This window comes from Macrosteles quadrilineatus, unplaced genomic scaffold, assembly GCF_028750875.1.
Source record: "Macrosteles quadrilineatus isolate MER2022 unplaced genomic scaffold, UCM_ALF_1.0 Scaffold_7__1_contigs__length_78375512, whole genome shotgun sequence".
Classification (NCBI taxonomy): domain Eukaryota; kingdom Metazoa; phylum Arthropoda; class Insecta; order Hemiptera; family Cicadellidae; genus Macrosteles; species Macrosteles quadrilineatus.
This window is the reverse complement of record NW_026542600.1, coordinates 53,519,027-53,545,176: the sequence shown is the minus strand read 5'-3', so window position 1 is coordinate 53,545,176 and position 26,150 is coordinate 53,519,027. Positions and strand designations below refer to the sequence as shown.

The 26,150-nt window shown below is 33.9% G+C and overlaps 1 protein-coding gene across 1 annotated transcript; it reads right to left on the bottom strand.

Annotated features, from left to right (window-relative positions):
- Window positions 1-6,863: 6,863 nt before the first annotated feature.
- LOC128998983 (uncharacterized) lies at window positions 6,864-24,191 on the bottom strand. The gene is made up of 3 exons (XM_054425339.1): window positions 24,135-24,191; window positions 12,514-13,122; window positions 6,864-8,102 (listed from the first exon to the last, which is right to left on the bottom strand). The coding sequence occupies exons 1-3, from the start codon at window positions 24,189-24,191 to the stop codon at window positions 6,864-6,866; spliced, it is 1,905 nt and encodes a 634-aa protein (XP_054281314.1).
- Between the last annotated feature and the right edge of the window lie 1,959 nt (window positions 24,192-26,150).

Below are 26,150 nucleotides of genomic sequence, written 5' to 3'. Positions count from 1 at the left end.
CTAATACCTGATAAAGAAAAAAATACTTTTCGTATAGCGACTTTTTTGTTAAAAACTTTACAAAATATAATAAAACTTCATTGAGATAAACGGATTTGAGTTATTGGATGTATTCGTAATAATTGCTTATTTACTTGTTTATTACTAGCACGATTAATTATTACATAAGATTATATATATTTTTTTATTATGCTAACAGTGTAACATATTGCTTGGAAAATTGTAATTATATGATCCCTCTACTATGTCTTACATGTATTGTTGTACATGTATTGTAGTTACATGGTTTAACTATGTCTAATGTATTGTTGTGGTCATGTCTTACATATACTACATCCCTAAAACTTGCACCTAACATTATGGGACAGAATCTGTCGATAGATTAAATGGATATTCTAAAATGTAGTCTCTATTAAACCATCTATGAACTTGTATACCTGTTGTGTTTCCACCTACTACGTTTGGACTACTCACAGGGTTTCCCTGAACTTTTTCCCGACCTTTATTTTTAATCGATTTTATTTTATTTGGTGTGGTTAGAAATCTATTAACATTTGCTGACGATAATGTGTGACAATGACCTCAATAGTTTTTTGGCAGTGTAGTTTTTAAGTAATCTTTAAAATATTAAAGGTCTACATTTAAAACTATACATTATAAAAAAATAATACTTTTTCCAACATAGCTATTTGCATTATTGATCCATGTACCAAATTTCAATTTACCACAAAAAATGTTAACAAATAAAAAAAGGTTTTGAGAAAACACATCATTGTGGTTGTACTTTTGAGTTTTGGAAATTGTCTACGTGATATCTTAGTTGTCTTTGGTCCACGAATGACATGGTTTAGTTTTAATTCAATGTTTTCCAGTGTTTGCTGGTATATTTTTTAAAAAAGTGTTAGCTTTAAGAAATTCTCATTTGCGTGGTTGGCAAAACTGTTTTTTAACTGTTGTTGAAGTTGCTGGCGAGAGTGGTTACCAAGCGGAAGAGGTAAAAACATGGCGTTCTCGTTGTAGCGTTCGACGCGACGTACGTTCCTAGGGTCGTTTTACCGATTTGTTGCCATTTTAGTCTCTATACTATATATTGTCCTCTTCCTAATTACCTCTATTCTATACTACTTCGAGGCTATTTCTAATTTACCCTCGTGAAGTGCTCTAAAGTGTTAACTCTTGTGATGCCGGCAAGATCTTCTTCCGATGGACATTCGACACCAACACGCTACACAACCTACGACCAAGGGTGAGCACTATTCAGACATTAATAGACTATCCTCAATTCTTTACTAAACCCTCCATTTGCAGAAACCCTCCGTGTCATCCTTTCAAGGTAATTTTAATTTGTTGAATTGTGTAATTCATGTTAGTTTTACTGTCTTTTATTGAAGTTTCATCCGGTACTTCGAGTTTGTATCTTATTAATTAGTAGTTAATTGTTAATTCCCACAATCAACAGATACATTAAATGGTCAATAGAGATTTCTGGGACACCCTGCATTTTACTAGTGATTTACTGTATTGATAATATACCGTCCTGAGAGAGTACTCACCGTCGCTGATCACGTTGATGGAGAGAGTTCTCTGGGAAGTCCAGTGTCCATGCCTTGGAGGCTTCGACCAATAAGGTGCCTCAGAAAGGAACATCCGACACCATCCCTCAGTTCACATAGTCCGGTAGTCCTGGGTGGGTTGCGAAACATTTTAGACCAAAATATGTTATATCTTTCCTGAATTTTCAATATTATGGTCCATAATACATATGGCTTAAGAACAGACCTAGTTACAAAGTCATCGTATACGAATTTTTCTCAGTAATTGAATGTAGGCCTATACTATACAATGAGGATTGTGTTGCCACGTGTATAAATGGTTATTACTTTGATGAATTCTGCACTTGAAAAAAACAGGTTAAAAGACGGGACAAGAATTATAATTTGAATACACTTTTAATTGTTGTGATTGAAGTGATTTTTTTTACTTTTGTTGAGTGTTATATGTCTGACATTGTATAGCAAAGACAGGGAGCTATCAATGTCAAGTTCATTGTTAGTGTATTTGAAATTTTTAGTTCCGATTTCAAAATGTTTGACACTAGTGAATATATAAAATAAGTAAAAATAATCGTGTTTTATGTTATTGAACTTTCCTATAAATGAGTATTACAAGCATTTTAGATAAATAGATCGACTGTTTTATTTTAGAAAATGTTTAACAATCCAATTACATTTGTATGTTTGAGACAAATATTTCAAAATGTGATACACTATTATATAGTCAAATATATATTGTTTACAACATATGTTCCACTTAAACCTATCAAAATATATTGGGGAATCAAACCATGTATAACAAAAAGTCTTTTATTAAGTTTAATAGTCGTATTCATGATTTTAAATCCAGTTTTTTACAATGCATGTAAGAAAATACCTCCTTTGAACACTACAGATTTTTCGTGTTTTATTTTTTTCAGATTAATTTACAAATTCAATATGTAAACAAATATTTATAAATATAGATTCCTTGCAAAAGCCAAACAAAATAACATTTTATTCAGGTTGTCTGTAATCGAGAAATTACGAATTCCCTTCGTAAATAAGCTATTTAGAATGAACGGTTATACATTTACTCATAGACAATTAAACTTTAAAACATTATTGTTCTTCAAAACAATATTTTGCAAGCAAGATTCTCTGTTAAGCACATGACCAATACTTACAGTCAAAGGCCAAAGGTAATACAAACTTTTAGTTCTAGCTAATTACAACTATCAATTTTATTCTTTGACTTTCATATAGCCCGGACCTAGATGTTCCCATATTTATTTTTATTATTTTTAATAACTCTAGTCATTGTTTGTAATAAAATGTGTATTTAATCATCCAGAGAATGGTATCCATAGTAGGCCTACACATTTTTAAATGCTCTAAATAACATTTCTTGAAATTATTCCAATTCCAATTTTAATTGAACATTTGTATACTTCGAGAAAATTTTAAGTACCACTTCTTTATCCACCCAAAAAAACAGAGGAGATATGATTCAAGCTTTCACAGTAGCTTATGATGTGTAGGGGGTGTTTATGATGTAAGAGTTTTTAACATACCGTAATGAAGGGAAGAGTGTTAGACAACATTATCTCTGAGATAGCTGCCAACTCTCTGTCTCCAATGCAAATGTAAACGCTTAGAGGTTCACATTTATTTAGGCTGTGAACTACAAGCTCGACAATCCCTTCTACTGTTCTTTTTATTGATAATAAAAAATACGTATTATTTAGTTATAAAAGACCGGAATGGGTCTTTCACTCAAGATTATAACGGAATTCTCTATCTCAAGTGTAATGATTTTACTTAAATTAACTACTAACACTATTAATGCGAAGTATTAACATTTTAGAGGTATGTATGTTTGCAAAGTCGCACAGTTGAACAAAAGTTTAACTTAAAAAAGTACGAAAGAAGTTATTAATTTGAGTAAAATTTAAGAAAAAGAGCAATATTAACCTTAAAACTATCTGCTACCAGTGTCTTGCTACCAGTTATTTGTAATACTAAAAATAATATTAAGTTACTTTAAGGTCCTAATAATATGATACATAATTTGGAAACTTCTACAAAAAATGCAGTTGTTTATATTGTTTTGGGAAGTTGTATTATCATTAGCCGCTCTTATAACAAGTTTAAAATAATATTCTTAAAATGCAACTCGAACTGATGAAATTTAACTATCATAGAAAAATATAAAACAAAATAATATAATATGCTTTGAATAAGTTTCACTTTTTTAAAATAACAATTATTCAATTAAATTGACGCCTATGTTTAAAGATATTAGCACATTCATGATTGTAAATATATTAAACAAATGAAGGTATAGGAAAAATGTATTCCACAGAAACTTATGTAAGAGAAAAGCTATGCTCAGTATAATTTACTTGTATAAGACTATCATTTTGAGTACATTCAGGTCTTATGAATTTTGTTCAGAGATATATCAAATGCTATACTATCCTTTCAATATTTACAGTTTACGTAATGCATTTAAAGTCAGCTGTGTAGCTTTTTGAAGAACTGATTAAGATCAGCTGTTTTCGTTGTTGAAATGTATTCTTCCATATAATTACTTTTTAATTACTTATTAATTTTTATCTCGGTTAGAACAGAGTTAAAATATCAAGGATTTGTACTAAAAGTTATAACAATTTTAACAAGCAAAATCCGTAACAAAATTAAAACACACAAAACTACACACTAGAATTTTGAATAAGATTGTTCGTAAAGTTTATGATCAACTTTTCAGTGTGGTTATTGATGGGCTCTCAATGAGTTTTCATGAGTTTCTTTATGTGAAAACCTAATATGATAGATACTGTATAACTTTTAGATTCTTTTTTCTTCTTCTTGTGCCATTTGGTGCATAATTTTGACAGAGAAACCAATTTACGAACTCTTCGTTGCAAAGCAAATTAAAAGTTTTAAAACAGTAAAATGATTAGCAAAAACCTGTATACCTTGTATGTACCAAATAGTTTATATTTTTGTTTGAAATATTTGCTGCGCACACTTTTTGTTGGACTGTTGACTCAGATGTACTCTTAGTATGAATTATCTTTCTACTAAATTTTCATCTGTAAAAGTTTTTAACTTCCAAACAAATACAAACTGTTTTTACTTTTACCTAAGATCACGAATTGTTTTATCTTAAATTAACTTCCAGTGATTAAGAAAATTTCATTAATGTTAAATTACTTACAGCTTTTTGGAGTTGGTATATCGTTGGTTCCCAAAACTGATGATGAACAGGTTGCACCGTTAAATTCGGACGCGGACTAAGATACTGAGGGCAGCGGTCTGATTGGTGGGTGATTTTGGGTGGTTGGGGGTGTTACCCCCCCCCCCCCCCACCCCTCATAGGCCGCCCTACATGACACACTAAGCAAATTTCATGTTTCCACTTTTCACTGAATCAAAAATTAGACCTCTGTGTACTTGCAAAATGTACAATTTTATATGAGCTCCTTCATTACTGGCATAAATTGCATAGTCTGATATTCAGAGTGGCTGAAAAGTAACTTGCTACCCCCCCCCCCTAACTTTTAAACATTAGAGGTATTTGAAATCGGTTTGCGGCAACCTTCTCAGATATGACGGGCAATAATGATGGTTGATTTTGAAAATTTTGCCCTTCAGTGGTGGTAGGAGGTAGCTGAAAATTTTCAAATGTCAAGTATAGTCAAGATTGGTATATTTAATGTTTAAGTGTAGTATCATTTTGCAGGTCTTGACAAAACTAAGCAATCAACATAAAGAAAATATAACTCGGACGACTAATAACAAAATGGCAGTTAAAGATTACTTTTAATAACCATTGTCATAATAATTTTTAGCTACCATTTTAGGATTAGGATTATGATTAGGCCATTATAGATTTAGATAAGTTTTAAAGTGCCATTTTGTTATTAGTGGTCCAATTTTGGTTTTCTTTATGAAAATTTTTCAGTTTCGTCAAGACTTGTAAAATGATACCAAACTGTACTATACTTGCCTTTTGAAAGTTTTGATCTACCCCCTACCTAGTTAATTTCCAAACGCAGATTTTTCGAAATTAGCCATAATTATTGTAGCCCCTCATTTCTAAGAAGGTTGCCGCAAACCGATTCGAAACATCTCTAAGTTTTCAAAAGGAAAAGGGTGGGAGGGGTGCAAGTTACTTTTCAGCCACCAAGGATGACCTTTAAATCAGACAACTTGGTAATTGATTCGCATTGTTTCCAGTTAAAGTTCAGTTGTTATGGGTGTTATGTTTAATTTGACTTGGCAGTTTTTACAATTTATCAATTACGTCATTTTTGAATCTAGTTTAACTGTATTCATCACACAATAACAATATTTGGGTTAATCAAATGTTTGCATTCATCAAAGTGTGTAGAGTTGATTAGGTATATTAAATACTATATTTTACTAAGGCTCTCTTATTCATAGACTAAGAAACCACTAACAGGTGCTAATTTACTGTAAATAAAATCACTCATATTATTTCAAACAACTGTATTTAATTAAAATGAACAAAGCAATATTAACGAAATACATATAAAAATTCTGTAATCTCGGTTGCAATTTTGGTAAAAATGTGAAATGTGTGTAACAAGAAAATAGTTTTTAAAGAAGCTGTAATGAACGGCACAGCATTTTTCTGAAATACAATATACATGTCTGGATATTAGTATACATAATCTTTATTGCAATACTATCTTTATTTATCAGCACTACAAATTTTTAACACTCCTAAAAATGGACGGAATAAACAAAACCTATCAACTACTAATACAAATGTTGATAATATTTAATATACCATAATATAATATACAGTAATGTAATTGAACATAAAAATATTTTATCTACCTACTAATGTGATTAATTCGTGGTATGGTCAATAGTTTTTGAAATTTAGAATCAGTTGAATCATTAAATAATTAAATAAGAGACTAGTGTATAAAGTTTATTGTAGAAACTTGGTGATTAGCAGCCAAATTTACAGTATACAAATACAGGTAACACTAGTACTCGTATATTGGGAACTATACGTTAATTATTTTTTCAAGTGGTAAAATATTCATTACGGTACTAACTAACTACATTGGTGCATTATCTAAATAAAATACTATCCCCATAAAACATATATAATGAAGCTAAACACCATTCAGGTGGTAAAGATATTAGAAATATTTGGAACTCAAGACTTAGGAACGCTGCAGTATGTTGGACCACCGCTGTCGCAACTTGACACTTTGTGGTCAAACCAGCAATGATGATTGTGTGGTCCATGACTATCAGCTGTGTGACTATTTGGAGTCTTGTAGTTCACACTGTAGAAGATCCCCCTGGGGCCGACTGATGATAAACTGGATTCGGAACGGGATTCATCGTTCCATAACGTAATTGGAAATTCAACTGGTCACCATTTGGATGTTCAATATGAGGTGTTGGAAGTTGGTTGTTATTTATATCCACATAACCTTGCAAATTCTGGTGGTCGGTTACAGGACTCGGTGGAGGTTGGTTTAGCGTATCTTGGCGAGGCGGACGTTCACGAGCCGAATGTTGGCAAGCGGAAGACTGGATCGATACAAGATTGCGAGACGGATGTTGGTTCAACCAAGGTTGAGGTCGCTGAGACAAGGGTTGGCGTGGTTGAGGTTGGTGCCGTGGTGGTTGGCGGGGCGCAGGTTGGTAAGGAGGAGGTTGCCGATATCGATGTTGGCGGGATGGAGGGGGCGGAAGATGGCGACGAAGAAGTTGGCGTCGTGAAGATTGTTGAGGTGGGACAGGGCGAGGCGAAGATTGTCGAGGTGGAGGGTAAGGTCGGGAGCGTAATATTACGGTCCTGCGAGCCGATGGGATGTACCTTATTCCAAAATGAGGATTAATGGGACGTAAAGGCCTTGCTTCTTGGTCAACCTCCACGGAATTTGTTGAGCTATTTGGTTCCATTCTTTGCAAATATGGTGGAGTTCGTATATGCATGGAGCGTAAACGCATTGCTTCTTGGTCGACCACCGAATCAAATGTTGGGTTATTTGGCTCCATTCTTTGCAAAGGTGGTGGAGTTCGAATATGCATGGAATGTAAACGCCTTGCTTCTTCGTCGACCTCGGGAGAATTTGGCGGGTTAATTGGATTCATTCTTTGCAAAGGTGGTGGAGGTCGAATATGCATGGAATGTAAACTGCTTGCTTCTTGGTCAACCTCCCGGAATGTTGGAGAATTATTTGGTTCAATTCTTTGCAAAGGTAATGGATATGGTGTATTCTTGGGATGTAGACAGATTACTTCTTGATCGTCCTCTGGAGATAATATCGGGTAATTTGGTTCCCGGATTCTTCGCCAATTATTTGCAGAGTATATAGGCCGGGGGCTTGCTACTTGGTCATCCTCTGGATGGTATCCACCATCCCCCACTCCTTCTCGTAGATTGATACCTATGACGTTTATCAAATGAGCATCCTCCCATGCACGGAAGAGCGGCCTGCGTATTGGATTCAAAGCGTTCACTTCCATCGCTTCAGCTGTACTCGATGGATTTTCATTATATTCTTGGGGCTGAAAAATATAAAAAAAAACATGAAGTGGGATTCGTAAATCAAACATGGTTATATTGTAAATCAATTTGTCAATTCATATTTCTTTATTCAATTATAACATCAGTTAACTCCCTAAATACCTATCATTACAAATTGACTTCATGTTTTACTGTAATATTAAGTGTGGTTGATGGTCTAGTTAATATACGTATTCAAACGATGGCAAAATGGGTTATCATAACATCGCTAACTACTCCTCTGTGTATATACAGAGTGGAAAAAAGTCCCGGGACAGTTTAATATTTTAAAAAATAATCATGATTGGTACAAAACTTGGTGCTAAGATATTAAGCATTAAAATGATTGTAACACATTATTTATTGATACGCTACCTCCTCTGGGGGTGGCCCACTGAAGAAAATCTGAAAGTAAGCATAGGTTGATATGCATATCAAATTAAAGGTTTTTGTTAGTTAAATACAATGCCGCTATGCCAACTCCTCAGATGGCACCCGCTGGAAGTCAGGAGAAAATCATATACTTAATCATAGGTCAATATGCACATCACATTAAAGATCTTTGTTAGTAGAATACAATGCTGTCAATTTTAGCCAGAAAGAACTACTGAGTGAAAACTGACAGCCGTTCAAAGATTGAAAATGGCAGAATCATGATTTCTTTGAACGACTGCCATTTTCTACTCGGTTGTCAATTTTCATTCAAATTTGTGGAATTGTATTCTGTTAGTGAATACCTTTAATTTGATGTACACATCAACCTATGCTTACACTTTAGATTATATTCTGACTCCTAGCGGGTCGTTCCCCTGAAAAGGTAAGGTATCACAGAATAATGTATTAGAATGATTTAAATGCCAAGTAACTTTTTAACAAGCTCTATCTTGATTATTTTTTTAAATATTTAACGGTCCCGGGATTATTTTAGCCGCTATATTGAAATACACTCAATAGGGCAAATTTGCCTTTCTTTACAATCACAACTATTTGAGGAAGTAGACAAATTTATAATTCTTTAGACAAATTTGTATGGAAATTCTTGCTAAACTTAAAACGCCGAAAATTCATTTTGATGTATCTAAATGATGCGAGACATGTAAAATTATTTTTTATTTCCCTCCCTCTCATCCTAAGACGATAGGATAAAGCCCGGAACTGTTCTACACGTTACTTCAGGATGATTCAGAGGGTCGCGGTATTATCACATTGATAAAATCAATTTGTGATTGGCGGGATTGGTGATAGCCAGGGTCCGCCAGCTCTACCACCAGATCGCTCCCCAGTAACATTAATGACAATTAATTGTGACATAATACCTACCAGGAACATCAAGACATTATATTTTATGAAGACTTCTTTATCCTATACTTGGCAATTGGAAAATTAAATGTGGTTAATGTATCGGTTTTTCGTCTATACGTATTAAAAATATTAAGGCGAATAGTAAAGCTTGAATAATACGAGTAACTTTTGCGTGAACAAAGATTTAATTTGTTAGAAATACAGTACAAAAGAAAAGTTTATTCCGATTAATACCATTGATCATTGATTATAAACTCAGCATCGATAATAAACTTAAGTTGTATTACTTACCAATAGAATAAATACGACTTTTCAAACACGCAGTGTCTTTTACTGCAAAATATTACTCTTATATTGAACCAAGAGTCTAACCTAAGGATTTGTTGCTAGCCTAGTTAGCGTTTCGGGCTCAAGTGCGGAAAGGGCGGGTTCAATTCTCGATCATCTATTGGCTTAGAGGCCACGATTGTTGTGAATTCATTTTTAAGTTCCCATTCACCCCTTTCTCCCCTACCATTCATTGGTTTCGAATAAAAAATCTAATTTTTCCTACAGTTACCTAACAATGTACATGTTCTCTCACTGATTTGAGAAAGCAAAGTGGCCAATTCGCTCATCAGTGAGACAATGTTAACATTGTCTCACTCTAATTACTTTGTCTCACTCCAGATTTGCAACGTGAAGACACGAAATAGTGAGCGCGTAACATGCAGGCAACGTCGTATGCGCGCGAAATACGTTGGCAGCACTGGCTGTAAATCAGCTGGTCAGCTGTTGTACTGTTGTATTTGTCACTTCACATTACTGTTATATTAAAAGTTTACTTCTGTGAAAAATAGGTTATGTTTCTTCACAAATTTATTTGTTTTATGGTAACTGTAGGAAAAGTATAATGTGCAACTCGAGTTCAAAGTACAATTGCCTCACTCGAGAAACCATTCCTCACTCGCCTACGGCTCGTGAGTAAGGATTTCTCTCGAGTGAGTCAATTGCTCACTTTTCTCACTAGTTGCACAAATAACTATTCTGTAAGCACAAACTGCATTTTGTATCGATGTCATGTAGATTCTGGTATGATAAAATAAAGTCTTGTAAAATGGCACAGCTTTTAAAGAAGAATTTGGTTAAGAAATTAAAGGGTTATTAACTTAACTATGAATTGGAAACTTAGAGAAAATAGTTATTTGTGCAACTAGTGAGCAAAGGGAGCAATTGACTCACTCGAGAGAAATACTTACTCACATCGTTTCTCGAGTGAGGCAATTGCACTTTGCACTCGAGTGGAACATTATATTTTTCCTACAGTTACCATAAAACAAATACATTGGTAAAGAAACGTGACATATTTTTACACAGAAGTGAACTTTTAATCTGACATGATACAACAGTACAACAGCTGACCAGCTGATTTACAGCCAGTGCTGCCAACGTATTTCGCGGGCATACGACCTTGTCTGCATGTTACGCGCTCACTATTTCGTGCCTTCACGTTGCAAATCTAGAGTGAGTGAGACAAAGTAATTAGAGTGAGACAATGTTAACATTGTCTCACTGATGAGCGAATTGACCACTTTGCTTTCTCAAATCAAGAGAGAACATGTACATTGTTAGGTAACTGTAGGAAAAAAAACTTATCTTCACTTATAATAACTTTTTAAATGTTCAGTTTACCCTTAAAATACCGGTAGCTAAAATGGTAGGCATAATGCAATGATTTAACCAAGGAATTTCAAAACTACCATGACATTAGAATACCTTCAAGGACTAGTGATAAAAGGAAGTTTGCGCTCATGTTACACATTGTATGTTTTCCTACAGTTACTATAAAACATAAATAATTAGTCTTTCAAACACTGTACAACACGTTTTTGGTTAGGTTAAATCCAGGCGTTGAACGAAAGTAGAATGTTAACACGAATCAACAGGTTAAGTCGTAGTATTAATACTCAAAGGCTGTGAAACGCTGCACCAGCTGATCGTAGTCGTAGTATTGTATTATAGTTTTACTTTGGATACAAATTTGAGAAAATCATTTTTATTTTATACTTTTGTTCTAAAGATTTGAAATTGATGTATTATATTCGCAATAGCATTGAGTATAAACATAACATAGTTATGAGTAGCCTGCAAGAACAAGACGTGTTGATAAGAACGTTCTGAAAGCTTCTTGTCACGTAGTCCAGAGCACGTGCTGGGCCGGGGTAGGGGGTTTTCCTAAGACGCTAGGCACGAGCCTGGGATTGTTTTTCACATTACTTCAGGCTAAACCTAGGGGTTGCGGCATTATCACTTAAATAAAATCCATTGGTGGTTTGGCGGGATTTGAACCCGGGACCTCAGGGACTGAAGTCCCGCACTCTAACCACTAGAGCAGCTCAGGCCGGGGTAGGAGTGGAAGGTTCCAGACCTGAGCTAACTGATATAAGGGAGCTGCTCCTAAGTGTCTGTTAATTCAGAGTACGTTACAGAGTCGAGATATCCTGGGGTAAATTCTGCAGCCTACTAAATGAGTAGTAAGTTTATTTTTATTTCTCTTATTAGAATTTCTTTACTTTTATCCCTTTTAACACTATCAACGAAGAAGTACACTGGTATATAGACATATTGAAGACAGCCATTCGGCAAACTATCTATATTGGTATGCAGTTTTCATATGCCAATATTTTTTTGAAATGTTTGTTGACAGAGGCAGTAATTCGAATTTATTTATAATGGCTTAATTTGATACAATTGTTAATTAAATGGTTGTACAATTAGCTCCAGTACTTGGTTATGGTCAAATCTTTTCATAACATTCATTTTATTACGTATTTTTACAGTATTTTGGAATATTATTGTTTTAATGAGTACCAAAATCGGTTTGAAATCATAAATAAGTATTATTTATATTGTTACCTACTAAACACATTTAACACCGCCCGCCAAGCAAAGCTCGGTCTCCTGACACTCTTAGTATGTCGACTTTTAAGGCTTAAGGCAACTTCAAAAATAAATATTAAAAAAAGCAAAAGATCTACCAAACTGCTGCTTTATCAAGCCTTTAAAAACGTGAGTTTATAATACAGAAATAAGACACCAAACTGAACTACTATTATCGATTGTACATGTTACCTGAACTACCGTAGCAGTAGGAAGTACGGGGCGAGGTCTGATCACTGTAGGACCCACAGCGAATCCTTGGGGTGTCGCATAATGTTGAATCGGGAGGCTGGCAATAGGCATCCTGATGATGCCGATGGTCGGTGCTGTCGGCACAATGACGCGTGGGAGTGGGACCCAGCCAGGGGCAGGGGGATCATCAATGTAGGTTGGAGGACCGTAATTAAAAGATGAAGTGCTGGGACCAGTGTATACGAAGCCCGGCCCAGTCGACCAGTTGGCATCTCTTGGCTGGAAGACGTTTGAATTTCCTTGGGTTGCGAAGATGACGGAGGGCCTGCTGGCTGTTACACTGTAGGGGACCATTGAGGGTCCGCTGGCTGTTGTAGCGAGTGCTGAAATGTTGTTTGTGGTACCACGTCCTATATATGCGTAGCTCACTGCTGGGAAACATCCCTGCGTGGACGATGATGGCATCTGTGGGCTTGGATGTGAAATCTGAGCAAAAGGGGCGTGAGGACAGTCCGGACAACGTAGGGTTGTTGTTGTAGGGTTGTTGGACGTATCCTCCTCCCGGTCGTTTTCACTGTCGGAAGCTACACCTTGAGTAACTTGACGGCCCTGGAAAATAGAAAAACAATTATATAATATGAGTATAGTTATTATAAACAGAAAACTAATAGTGAAATTTAATACTAGCAAATATCCCCGCCGTAGAAAGGGGTTTAGATTAAGCAAATATCCATTTGTCTGATTAGATTTTTGTTCAAATATTTTCTCAGACATTTCAGATTTGTTCGAAATTTAAATAATGCTAGGCTTGACACGTACTTAGGTTTGCTGCTACATGAATCGATAAAGTGTATGTTATTTGTAAAATTTTAATAGTATATAGTGAGATCAGTAGATTTGTCGAATTTGATCAAAATATATCCATAAACAAAGTAACTGTAGCGGTCAACCTTTTCTCCAAAAGAATAACTTAAGAATTCCAATTTACAGTTTTAGAACTTTCTCCGTAACATTGAAATGTAAAACAATGTACAACAATGTAAACCAATGTACAACGACGCTTCAGTATTCAAAATTATTAATTTTAGGCTCTACTCGATAGTTGTATGTATTGAGCATTTTTATATTCTGAGAGTAAACATTGTTTAAAATGTTTAAGCCCCATAAAACCCCGTTTTTATTACCCAATCTTGCTGATTCGTGACCTTAATCAAGTTTATCCAGTCCCCATGTTCATGTCATAATTCATCAAAATCGGACCAAAACTACTAAAGTAAAACATATATGTGCGTGTGTGTGAGTATACAAATTTGGATAAATAATACTTTTGGCGTATCAGGACACCAACATAATAAATCGGTCATATTATGACGGGCTTGCGTTAAGTTAATATAAGTATAATTTTAGCAAATATCCCATATGTACTTTCAATACCTGAACAATTAATTTTATTTAATTTCATAACAGAATTTCCATACAATGATCTTGTTCTTTCCTAAATCACAAATAAACATTCAACTTAGTCATGCATAAAATTAAAACTAGAAAATATAAGTTCTATAAAATATAAATTCATTGTTTGAATTGATATTAAGATTTTTTGCATGTAAAGTAAAATCCATGTAAGTTCAATGTTTAGTCATAAACGACCTAATTTTAAAATAGACAAATTAAGAAAAGACCCCTAAAATTTCTGCTTTATCATAAAGTGGGCTGAAATTAATAGTTATAGGTGACTTTTTATGACTTTCCGTAATTATGAAACTTTAAAATTTTTACTTTTTTTTGTAATACCCAGTAAAAAAACACATCATAACAGGAGTGGTTCACTGGTTAATGTAATTTAAAACATGTTTCGATGTCGTCAGAATTACGCTAAATCAAGCAGTTCCGTAGTCATGGTATTAACAATTTTTATAAAATTTTAAAATGCTATATATTTTTTTAATAAACTATCAATGAAAAGTTCTAGTTTGAAATTATATACGTAAAACATTTGTCCTTAAGATTGACGTAAGCATGCATATATTTTAATATATTTTCATGTGGTAACTCAGCCTCATTAACAACGGAATAAACACTCATTTCTGGTTAACCTCAGTCGAAATCCTTATTACCTAAGGATATGCTTATACTTAAGTATTCATAGTTACCTAAGTAACGTGGTATATTTTTACATAAGAGCTTTAACAAAAACTCTATAAGATCGAATAATTGCTACTTTGAATTTAAAATTACTTTTTGCTGAGACGCAGATTTGTATTGTACATTCTCCTACTACAGCTACTTCCCGAAAACATAAATACCCCTGCCACAGCAAACCTGCAGACTAAGCGGATGTTCATTTGCCGTATTGGATTTTCACTAAAATATTTTATTAAATATTTTAGATTTATTTCCTGTTTAAATGACATTTAATTTCATTAGTAATTAAGTTTGCTGCTACAGGGAAGATTATTAGGCGTGCTTTAGTGAAAGCTCTAAATTCAAATTCAAATATTAAAGAAATTACAACAGCTTGGCCTCACCAAGTTTAAAAAACTACTTTGCGAGGTTCAATAGATGCTTAAAGATAACAATCAACATTTTAAAATTTTTATTATTTTTTAGAACAAAGATACTTAAATCTACTATTTCTAAAGTGGTTGTGGCAGGCACTTTACTTGAAACAAAGTAGTTGTCAGCATACTAACAATTTCTAGATGTAATTAAAAAAGCTAATTAATTGCTTTATTATCTACGGAATAGCCTACTCTTTGGATTACAAAAGTGAATTTTCCAAGTTCGAAATATTTCAATAAACTATACAGCGAATACTAGCCCAAAAAGAATATACTTATCTACAGCAAGAAAATCGACTTTAACGCCGTAATTAAAATTAGCCAACAATTATTTAACTCAAGTCCCTCTAACAAGATTCTTATGATTAATATTTCTTCAAAATGTAGCTTTGTGAACCATAACAAATTAAAAAGTTAAAGTGTATTCTTTTTTATTTATGATGAGAAACTTGTCCAAATCAATCATTGAATGTTTTACTGAAGGTTTATGATACTCATATTAACCCACAAATTACATTTGGTTTTGAATTATATGGCTCAACGACAATAATGTATACACGGTATTCATTTCATAAACACGCCCATACACATTATGCTAGATAACAGCCAAACGAAGCAACAAAATTTAGCTAATTTAAATATCTTCGTTGTGTATGGATTAGATACAAATTAACTTCCAAGATTGGAGTGACACATTAGTCAGCAAAACTACAGCCATCCAGAGATATGATTTAGAGTTTCGTATCAAAAAATCCCCAGCTGCAGGTATACATACATAGCTGCAGGTCAATACATATAAAAATTTAAGATGTTTATAATCGACAAATGTTGTAATTGACACTATTCTGTCTCTAAGATTGTAAATTATAACTTATTTTTTCGTGTATAATGCTGACTTTAAGCTTTTAAGTCTAGCATGGTATAACATGAAGAAGACTGAATTGGAACAAATATCACAAACAAACCTCATATGCTGTTTCCTGATTGTAGCATGGAGAAAAAGAACCATGATTTAACTAATATCACATACTGTACATACAGGGTGAGGCAGACCACCCGTACACAATGTGTAGTGGGCAAACCAATCGAGGTAGATCGTTTAAACAACTTAAACCCCCCCCCCATGTTTTACCCCGTACAATTTGGGGAAATTGTTTTGTAATTTCCCAAACACACCCAAAGGGTAGGTTTTCGGGGATGGAGATAGTTTTAGGAAAGTTTACAAATGTAAATTCACTGAACATGTTGATGCATTTTTTTTTTAACTTATCTCGATGTTCATGTACAGGGTGTTCAAAAATGTCTAAACTTCAGGGTATTACAGTTCATTTTATTACAAGCTCCTACATTAATGTAAGGGAATACAATTCTTATCCCAGATTAATGAAAAGACGCCCTTTCCAAAAAATACTCCCAAGTGTACCACTACTCCAACGTTTACCGTTTAAAAACAATACAAACTAGAGTTTTGAAGCCGTTTGAGATAGAAGCACACTTTAAATGTAGAAAATATGTTTAAAGACCTTTTCAATCATGGACTAGTACATGACCTATTTTGCTATTTGAGTTTATTCACTTTTAAGCTCTTAAATTTCAAAAATTTTCTGTGTTTTTTAAATTATTCAACTTTGGCGTGGTGGTACATTTTAGGATATACAGTATAACCCAACCCATACTCTAGTTGGGTTTTAACTTGAATAGTAAATTTAACTTCTTAGTTGCTATCCCATCCATTAAAACCTTTGTTGATTGGCTAATCTACTAGCAACAATGATATTTCTTCCGATCTGAGTGGATTTGGGTCAAATCACGGGTCACGTTCTGGAAAGAATAAAAGGAAGATCAGTGACGTCATACTTGTTCGACTTCAGAGGTACGATTCCATGACGTTCATACTCTTTCCTCTAGGTCCGTTAATTTTGGTGGTCCTGGACCCTGGATTGGAGGGAGTCTGGACTTTGGCTAATAATCGCTACCTTTTAGCTGTTCGCAGTTTCTTATACGAAGTTGACCGTTTTGATTAAATTAATTATATTATATTTTGAGTCGGTGAAATAGCTGTTAATAAATTAAAGTAATTCTTTCTAGTAATTTTTTTCACTTGTCACAAGATACTTGGACATGTCTAAGTTAAAAATCAAAGTTTTTATTAGTCTAGCCTAACATAAGTTAGTTGATTCATGGTGTTTCTGTGATAAAAGGCTGTAACTTAAATTGGGTTTATTTCGATTGTGTTTTATTCATTTAAAGTATTGCTCTAACCATATTTGAAAATAAAATGCATTAACTACAGCTAACATAGGCATAAATACATTTTGCAGTCAACAACATAGGGTTCAAGCCTTCAAGGACTCTAGGCCAATATCTTGCAAGTGGCATTAATTTGTAATTAGGCCTATGTAATTTGTCGCCACTCATCCTACACTCATCCTTCACTCATATTTGGGTTAAAATACGCACCTAGTGGCCTCCCCATCTGAAATAATTGATTAAATTGATTGATTGATAATTGAATGACAGTAAAGAAAACCTTTGAAACTTATGACTTAGGCCTAGACCCACTCAAAAATGTTAATAATATTAGTAAGTGTACAAAGAAAAATGTTTACATGCAGAATTATGACGACGCTTTAAATGATGAAAATATTATGAAAGTTCATATCTTATTGAAATCTACTTCTGTTTATGGCATTTTAATGCTCAAAATAAGACTATTTAAAACTAATGAAATATTCATTATAAATTAACAAAGGTCAAGCAAGTTAGTATGGATGGTGAGGACCGCACAAGTGGAGAGGTTATCTATTTATCCATCTTATCCTACAAATAACTTAATATAGCCCTTCCAAATAAGTTATTTTTAAATGAAAATGTCAAAAAATCATAATATATATTTAACTATATAATCCAAAGAATTGCATTGATGAAATATTTTATGTCAATGAAATAACAACTACTATAATAATAAATTGTTTAATCCGATATTGTTAATTTGATAGTTATGGAGGCAGACGATAATTACGTCAATGTCACAGACTGGACAGTACCTGAAGTAATCCTGGAAAGTTGGAATATGGGAAACAGACTCAATTTGTGATATAAATGTGATGTCACTGATCTTCCTTCTATTCTTTCCTGAACGCAACCCTTCAAATCACCATCGACTACAGTAAAATATAACGTGCATAAAGTTATGCTCCTCGTTTTCAAAAATGTCCCCGCAAATTAGGTAGGCTCAAACACGATTATCGACATTAAACGATTATAGATAGTTAAAATGTAACTTTACTTTTATTTTCACTACGCTTTTTTACTACCATAATAGTTTCATCACCTACATAAGTCTACATAAGTCAAAATTGTAGTTTACTGAAAATAGTTAATTATATTTAAGTATGATTCGTGTTGCAAATGTTTGAATGCGCCATTGTCAACTGAATGTATTTATTAACATAACAAGTAATATTGATCGTAAGCAACAGTGAATAAAAAACAAAAGATCAGCTGTTTCAACCAACCAGCAATTGGCAAATCAATATTTATCTAAAACACTGTTTTGACGCTTATTTCTTAAGGAAACGGTTGAGTGCGCTGATTTGGTCCAAATTGATTAAATGTTTAGTTAGCAAACAAAAAAGAATTACAATATTGGTCTTGTGTACATGCGAGTTAAAACAAACAATTTAAATCAGCTGTTAACTAATTGGCATATTGTAGAATTCTCTTTTATTAGGCTATTATAAACATACGGTTATACCTTTGACTTCAAACAGTAACAGTGCAAGTAAACTAAAAAAGTAAACATTGGAAGCCTGTTTTATGAGTGTATCGTGCTGGCGACATTTGAGTGCCTAAATGTTTCGTTCCAATTTGTGTTTAGGATTTGTATCCTACGTTCTTAACATAGCTTTGTTTAGCTGTTACATACAAGGATTATGTATTTACATTGTACTATAAATGAGAAGTAAGTTTTAGGGTGTAGGCTATGTTTAATCCGTTGGTTTGTTCGGTGAAACATTTTACTTTAGTATTAAAGAAGACGAATCATACTCCTGAATTGCATTGATCAATTTTGCATTGATGTAATTTTGTATTAAATCTATAGCCTCAAGAGTTGCCATGGTGGTTACAAAAAATTACGACCAAAATCTAAACAGCTGTTTACACAAAAAAGTTAACAGATTTCGGATTAATTATTTAAGGGAGGCTAGTTTGGATGAATGGCAATGAGCACAATAATGATTTTCCCGATCAAAGCTCTGCCCCCGGTATAGTTTATTATATTCAGTTCTGATACAAGAAACTACACCGAATAGATTTTCTTGAATGTTTGGGAATCGGGGGTTTAGCTCGTATTTTCCCAAAAAAGTTAAAGAATATACAAAAAGTGTTGTATGTTTTGTAGATTATGCTGATTGAAATTCTGTCAAAGATTTAGAAAACATTAACTGTTCGGGTTAAACTACTACTGTGGGTTCACCAGCTAACTTTAGTAGGGATACATATAAATAACCAATACAATAGAAATTATGTACTACAAACATCTTTACTACAGTTGTTAAGTCCTGAGTAAATTATAATTTTCAAATTATTAAATGGTTTTATTTCAGCTAGGGGCATTGTTTTAACTTCTTACTTCATAAAATATCATGAAACGTGATCACTCCGCTTACTGACTTTCACTGCTCTTAACAATCCTAGTAGCCTATACACAGTTTGTGTAACTAATCAGGTAAGATAATATGTAACGATATATTTATTTAAAAATATAAACTATTAGTAAAGATTTTGTGTAAAATGTGAAGTGAGATTACAGCCTTAGCTAAATCACAAAAATGCATCACGATCAAATACTACTGTCGGCACATTCGGTCACTTTGTCGCGATCGTACACACTTTAGCATTGATATGAACGATAACAGCTGATTAACATGTTAACAGCTGTTTAACTTGTTAACAGCTGATTACCTAAACATTGAAAATAATTACTGTAAACCATAACTTGCGTTTATTGAAAAAAGTATGACAAAACGTATGTATTTTACGGATAAAAACTATACTCTATTTCCTTAAAACTTCGCGAAGAAGTCGAATGAAAACATTGATTTCAATGTGAAATTTTTAATTCGTATGTAGAAGTGTAAATGACGGTAGCCGTTTAAATTCGAGCTCTTGAAGGAATTTAAAAAAATATACGGTTGGTTCCTCTCCTCAATTTCATGTAGTCTATATTTGACACTTATGTAAACAAAATAATGTTTAGGAACATTGTCAGAGTTGTTGAAAAATGTCTTTGTTTTTAAATAACGGTAAATTAAAACTAATGAACGATTTAAACAAAGAAGTAATATTTTGTATTTCTAAAATGTACGATAAAGTTAACAAACATCTGACCGTTCACATATCTCTAGCACAAAAGGTTGCTCAGTGTACATTATATGTTAACACTGAAGTATAAGTACCCAAATAAACATTTTCATAGAGTCCAAAACAATATTCAAAGAACAAAATTAGTAGTAAGTAGGCCTATAATGGCAGGCAGTAAAAAGGAAAACAAAATACGAGTTGAATTCTAATAAAACCCGCTTCAGGCTTTTCACAAACATTAAAAAGGTTTCAAAAATCATTCAATGTTGCTACGGTTCTTCCTTACTCGAAGATAACCCATTTTTTTATTCTGTTGACCTTTTTGGTCATGCATTGGGTTTTTGCATTTGTTTTTTACAAATGCAAAAACCCAATGGAATTCTTTGTTTAAGTCTTTGAAATGCTCAATCAACTTTTGAGCACCTATCCAAGTCGTCAGCGTTTTACTGAACTAATTATTTGTTGAAATCAGTTTCCTTACAATATGTGCTAGGTAGCACATAGTTACAAAACAATTACAAAATGTTAAACAATCAAATTAAATTGTAACAGTTATGCCAATACATATAGTCGCCAAATAAAGTTCTTCTTTTGGTGAAAATAGAGCCATTTGTTCCAAAAATAAAAGCCTAATACCGATTGAAACAATCCTTTAAGTCTTAAACCCTCTTGACCCTCTCATTAAGCGTATGTCCAAAAACAATAACTCGTCAATTATTACCTACTCGTATTACTAACTCGTCAACAATAACCTATCACAAACTATTTTGTTGTTGTTCCCTATAAAAAGATTGTTTACCAATTTGTGGTGAATGATATGGGCTAGGTACCATAAAGGTGTAAAACAGTACGATTGAATCTGAAGTTAAAATTATGTACGTACACATATTAAATTAATTAAAATATGTAAAACTTAGACTAAATACAGCTATTTGTTCAACGTTGGCACACAAGGATAATTATAAACGCCAATACGATTCAATCCATCCTTTCAGTCATGGAAATTCGCAACCCCCTCTCCAAGTTCAACAAGTTGCTATCATCTTATCATAATAATTATTTTGTCAAGCTACTCCCTATTAAACAAATAACATTACGACATTTCTCATCTGCGAAACCAGCTGAGCAGCACATGCCTTAGATCACATTGTCTACTGGCTACAAAATAATTAACAGTTAAAATGAAAAATAGTATATTACGTTACTAGTCCTGAAAATAAGTGTGAAAATACCGTGCGAGACGAAGTCGAGTACGGGATTACCATACGAGTCCGGTACGCACATTTTAGACGAGTTACGTACGATAGTTTACGCCATACTACTAAATCTGTACAAATCCTTATATATTTCCACCAACTAAAGGACTAAAAATCACTAGTCATGAGAGGTTATGTTTTTGTTTATAACCATTCATTGCCACCTAAATACAGTATAATCAGCTGATTGGTGTCCGGTAATAGTATATTACGTTACTAGTCCTGAAAATAAGTGTTTACCGGACGAGTGTGGTCGTTCCCGTGCGAGACGAAGTCGAGTACGGGATTACCATACGAGTCCGGTACACACATTTTGGACGAGTTACGTACGATGGTTTACGCCATATTACTAAATCCGTACAAATCCTTATATATTTCCACCAACTAAAAGGACTAAGAATCACTAGTCATAACCTCTAAGAGAGGTTATGTTTTTGTCTATAACCACTTATTGCCACCTAAATACAGTATAATCAGCTGATTGGTGTCCGGTAAAACTCATTGCAGTACAGTAGTACGCAATGAAACCCCATTTGAATAAGCTGGCGGCAAACAGCTGTTTTCTGGACTAAATCCTTGCGTGGGAAGTTCGTCAAAATAATGTAGTGTGGTGTAAAACTCATTACAGTACAGTAGTACGCAATGAAACCCCATTTGAATAAGCTGGCGGCAAACAGCTGTTTTCTGGACTAAATCCTTGCGTGGGAAGTTCGTCAAAATAATTTAGTGTGGCGTAAATGTATTTACACCACACTACATTATTTTGACGAACTTCCCACGCAAGGATTTAGTCCAGAAAACAGCTGTTTGCCGCCAGCTTATTCAAATGGGGTTTCATTGCGTACTACTGTTCTGCAATGAGTTTTACCGGACACCAATCAGCTGATTATACTGTATTTAGGTGGCAATGAGTGGTTGGTTATAAACAAAAACATAACCTCTACTTAGTTGGTCTTAGTGATTTTTAGTCCTTTAGTTGGTGGAAATATATAAGGATTTGTACAGATTTAGTAGTATGGCGTAAACTATCGTACGTAACTCGTCCAAAATGTGTGTACCGGACTCGTATGGTAATCCCGTACTCGACTTCGTCTCGCACGGGAACAACCACACTCGTCCGGTAAACACTTATTTTCAGGACTAGTAACGTAATATACTATTACGCCACACTACATTATTTTGATGAACTTTCCACGCAAGGATTTAGTCCAGAAAACAGCTGTTTGCCGCCAGCTTATTCAAATGGGGTTTCATTGCGTAATACTGTTCTGCAATGAGTTTTACCGGACACCAATCAGCTGATTATACTGTATTTTCGTGGCAATTAGTGGTTATAAACAAAAACATAACCTCTCTCAGAGGTTATGACTAGTGTTTATTAGTCCTTTAGTTGGTGGAAATATATAAGGATTTGTACGGATTAAGTAGTATGGCGTAAACTATCGTACGTAACTCGTCCAAAATGTGTGTACCGGACTCGTATGGTAATCCCGTACTCGACTTCGTCTCGCACGGGAACGACCACACTCGTCCGGTAAACACTTATTTTCAGGACTAGTAACGTAATATACTATTTTGAATTATTTAAATCAGAAGCAAAATTACATCAAAACAACAATAAGTCACAATCAAATTCTACTCTCGGCACATTCGGTCACTTTTTTCGTGATCATTGGGCACATTTTTGCGTTGATATGAAAGATAACAGCTGATGAACAAGTTAACAGCTGATTACCTAAACAGTAACGGTTGTCGGAATTAAAACATTAAAAGGATTACTGTAAACCATAATGTGTATATTAAAGCAGTCTTTTGACAACAGTAATGTATTTTATGGATAGTAAACTGTATTTCCTAAAAAATTGTGAAGTAGTCAAATGAAAATTTCCATTCATAAGTTCTTATGTTGGTATCCCACCGTATAATTTGAGATCTTGAACACATTTTGTGAAAAGATGTGGTGGGCACAAGCTATGCACAAACGTATATTAAATGAAAATAGTCATACCCTATTGGCAATAGTGATATACCTATGTTTAATCTTTCCATTAATAGGTGCACTAATTACACGAAATGTCTTCCAGTCTTCAACGCCTTCTTCAAGTGTAGTCCCAAACACAAGTCAACAGCACCCTATGTATCATTATTCTAATAATAACTTACACCAGGCATTAGGTACGTAGCAATTAATTGGAAAAACTAAATAGTTAAATAAAAAAGCAATGGAATTAATTTAAAAAGGTGAAAGTAGATATGTTTTACTTTTCCATCGAAGGAAACTAAATCCAACAAGTCATCAGCGTCCTGTCAAACTTATTTCAAAAAGTTCTTACCTTATGACAGGCACGAGCTAGGTAACAAATAGATACAATGACAAACAATCAAATTAAATCAGAACTAAAATTATTAATAAGTGGTAAAAGTAAACACTTCTTACCTCCTTCTTTACAGGCCTGACAGGTTCTTCTTCATCTTCAGAATCTCTCCTCCTCATCTTAGGGAAGTCTTCTTGACACCTCACTGAACTGAAACTGACACTACCACTGATAACTCCAGAAGTGTTCCTTCACGCGCTGAACTGAACCGAGGACCACTGTGACTGATACTGTATCAACATTTCGCCCCTCCAACTTCTCCTCTCAACATAACTTCACCTCAACTACCTCATCAGCGAGCTCTCTGATTGGTTGAATTTTACCTGGGAGGAGTCAAAAATAGGCGGGAAGTTCAACCTGATGACCAACTATAACTACCAACGTTGTGGAAGAAAATTTACCTCGGTTATTGTTAAGAGAATATGAATTTAGTATGAATTTTAATGTTTTTAGTGTGTTCTACAACGAATATTTTTATTAAATACATAGTTGTGAATATTATTAATTATTAATGGTTTATTAATTGAGATGGGGACGCCATCTAGAGTAGTATTTAACTTAAATATGAGTGAAGGATGAGTTTAGAATGGGGTGAGATGTTCTTTGTAGCTTTGTTACTAAGATCAGCTGTTCCATTAGTCAGGACAATTATTATTAATAGCGCAATCATCAATGACAGCTGGGTCCTTATAATTACAATTCAATGCAAAGTACATGATTTATAAGATAAATTCTCTAGACTATTGTATGTGTTGGTACTATACGGACGTCTTCCAACAGTTTGTACACTGAGGATGCTTCACGCCAATACCAGGAATGAGCATTTCAAAATTTTATACAGTTCTACGAGTTTTTCAAATATTGCATTCTAAGGTATATTCATTTGTTTGAAATCATTTTGTTGTAAAACATTTGACATTTTTAAAGCCATTGATGAAATCAAGTATATCAAAGGCTATCCTTGTATTTACTTTTGGCAGAGAATTGAATTTCCACAACTAATATCTCTTGAACGGTTAGGTTTAGAAAGAAACAACTGGGTGCAAAAAGTCTTAAAACTGCACGTAAAATATAATCCCAACACCGATAAGAACTTTCTAAGTTGAAGATTGTTTATTATTGGCTAAATCAATTTACAGGTTTTTTTACCTATATAGGTGTAGTCCCCTCTAAAGGTTTGTTAAATGGCATAGTTTCTTAGATCCCATTGGTGGCACAGTTAGGCTGTTCACCCTTGTGTTATATTTTGTTATGGATGTTATAAACTAGCCATCATCAGGTCCAATCGGGGATAGTATTGAAAATAGTAGTTCAGTAGTTAACCTATCATAATTAACTACAATTATGGAGCGTTTTCATCTATAATTACTTAACATTTAAATAAACAATCCAAGCAATGTTCAGCTCTGATTGATTAAAAACCCCAATAATAACTAAATAACTCATTTATTAGGCTAGATCAACATTTCAAATGCATTAGCCAAGTCAAATTTACTAAAAATAACTATTAACTAATTTTTTTAAATATTAATTAAAATTAAAATTCATGAGGACTGTCCGTCAGCGAGAAAGGCGCGGACACTGTACTAGCCTTTACCCGCGAAAGATTACCTCAAGTGCCTTTTGAAGCATCCCGGATCTGACGTGGACTTTATTTGAAGAGGGAGAGCATTGAACAGTTTGATGGCATTATAATTTAGATGTCTTTCAAAGAATATGGTTGAATGGACTGGAATTCCCAGATTGAAAGTATTGCGAAGCAGATATGAGTGGGTGGTTGCGGTGTGAAAAAGATAATAATTTGACTTCAGAAAAGTGAGGACTTCCAGAATGTCCTGAACAAGGAAAAGTTAGAATGGCGGAAGTTTTGAATACAGCTCTACAAGTATGTTTGTAGGGAAGGGCGTGAATTATTCTGATAGCTCTCCTTTGAAGGCGATAGTGGAAATGGGTTCTTGTACTTTCACCACCCCATAGTGCAATTGCATATATCATGTGTGGATAAAGTACGCCATAGTAAACAGTAAGAAGTACCACTTTGTTTGAAAATTTTGCTAGTTGGCGCAGAAGAAAAATTC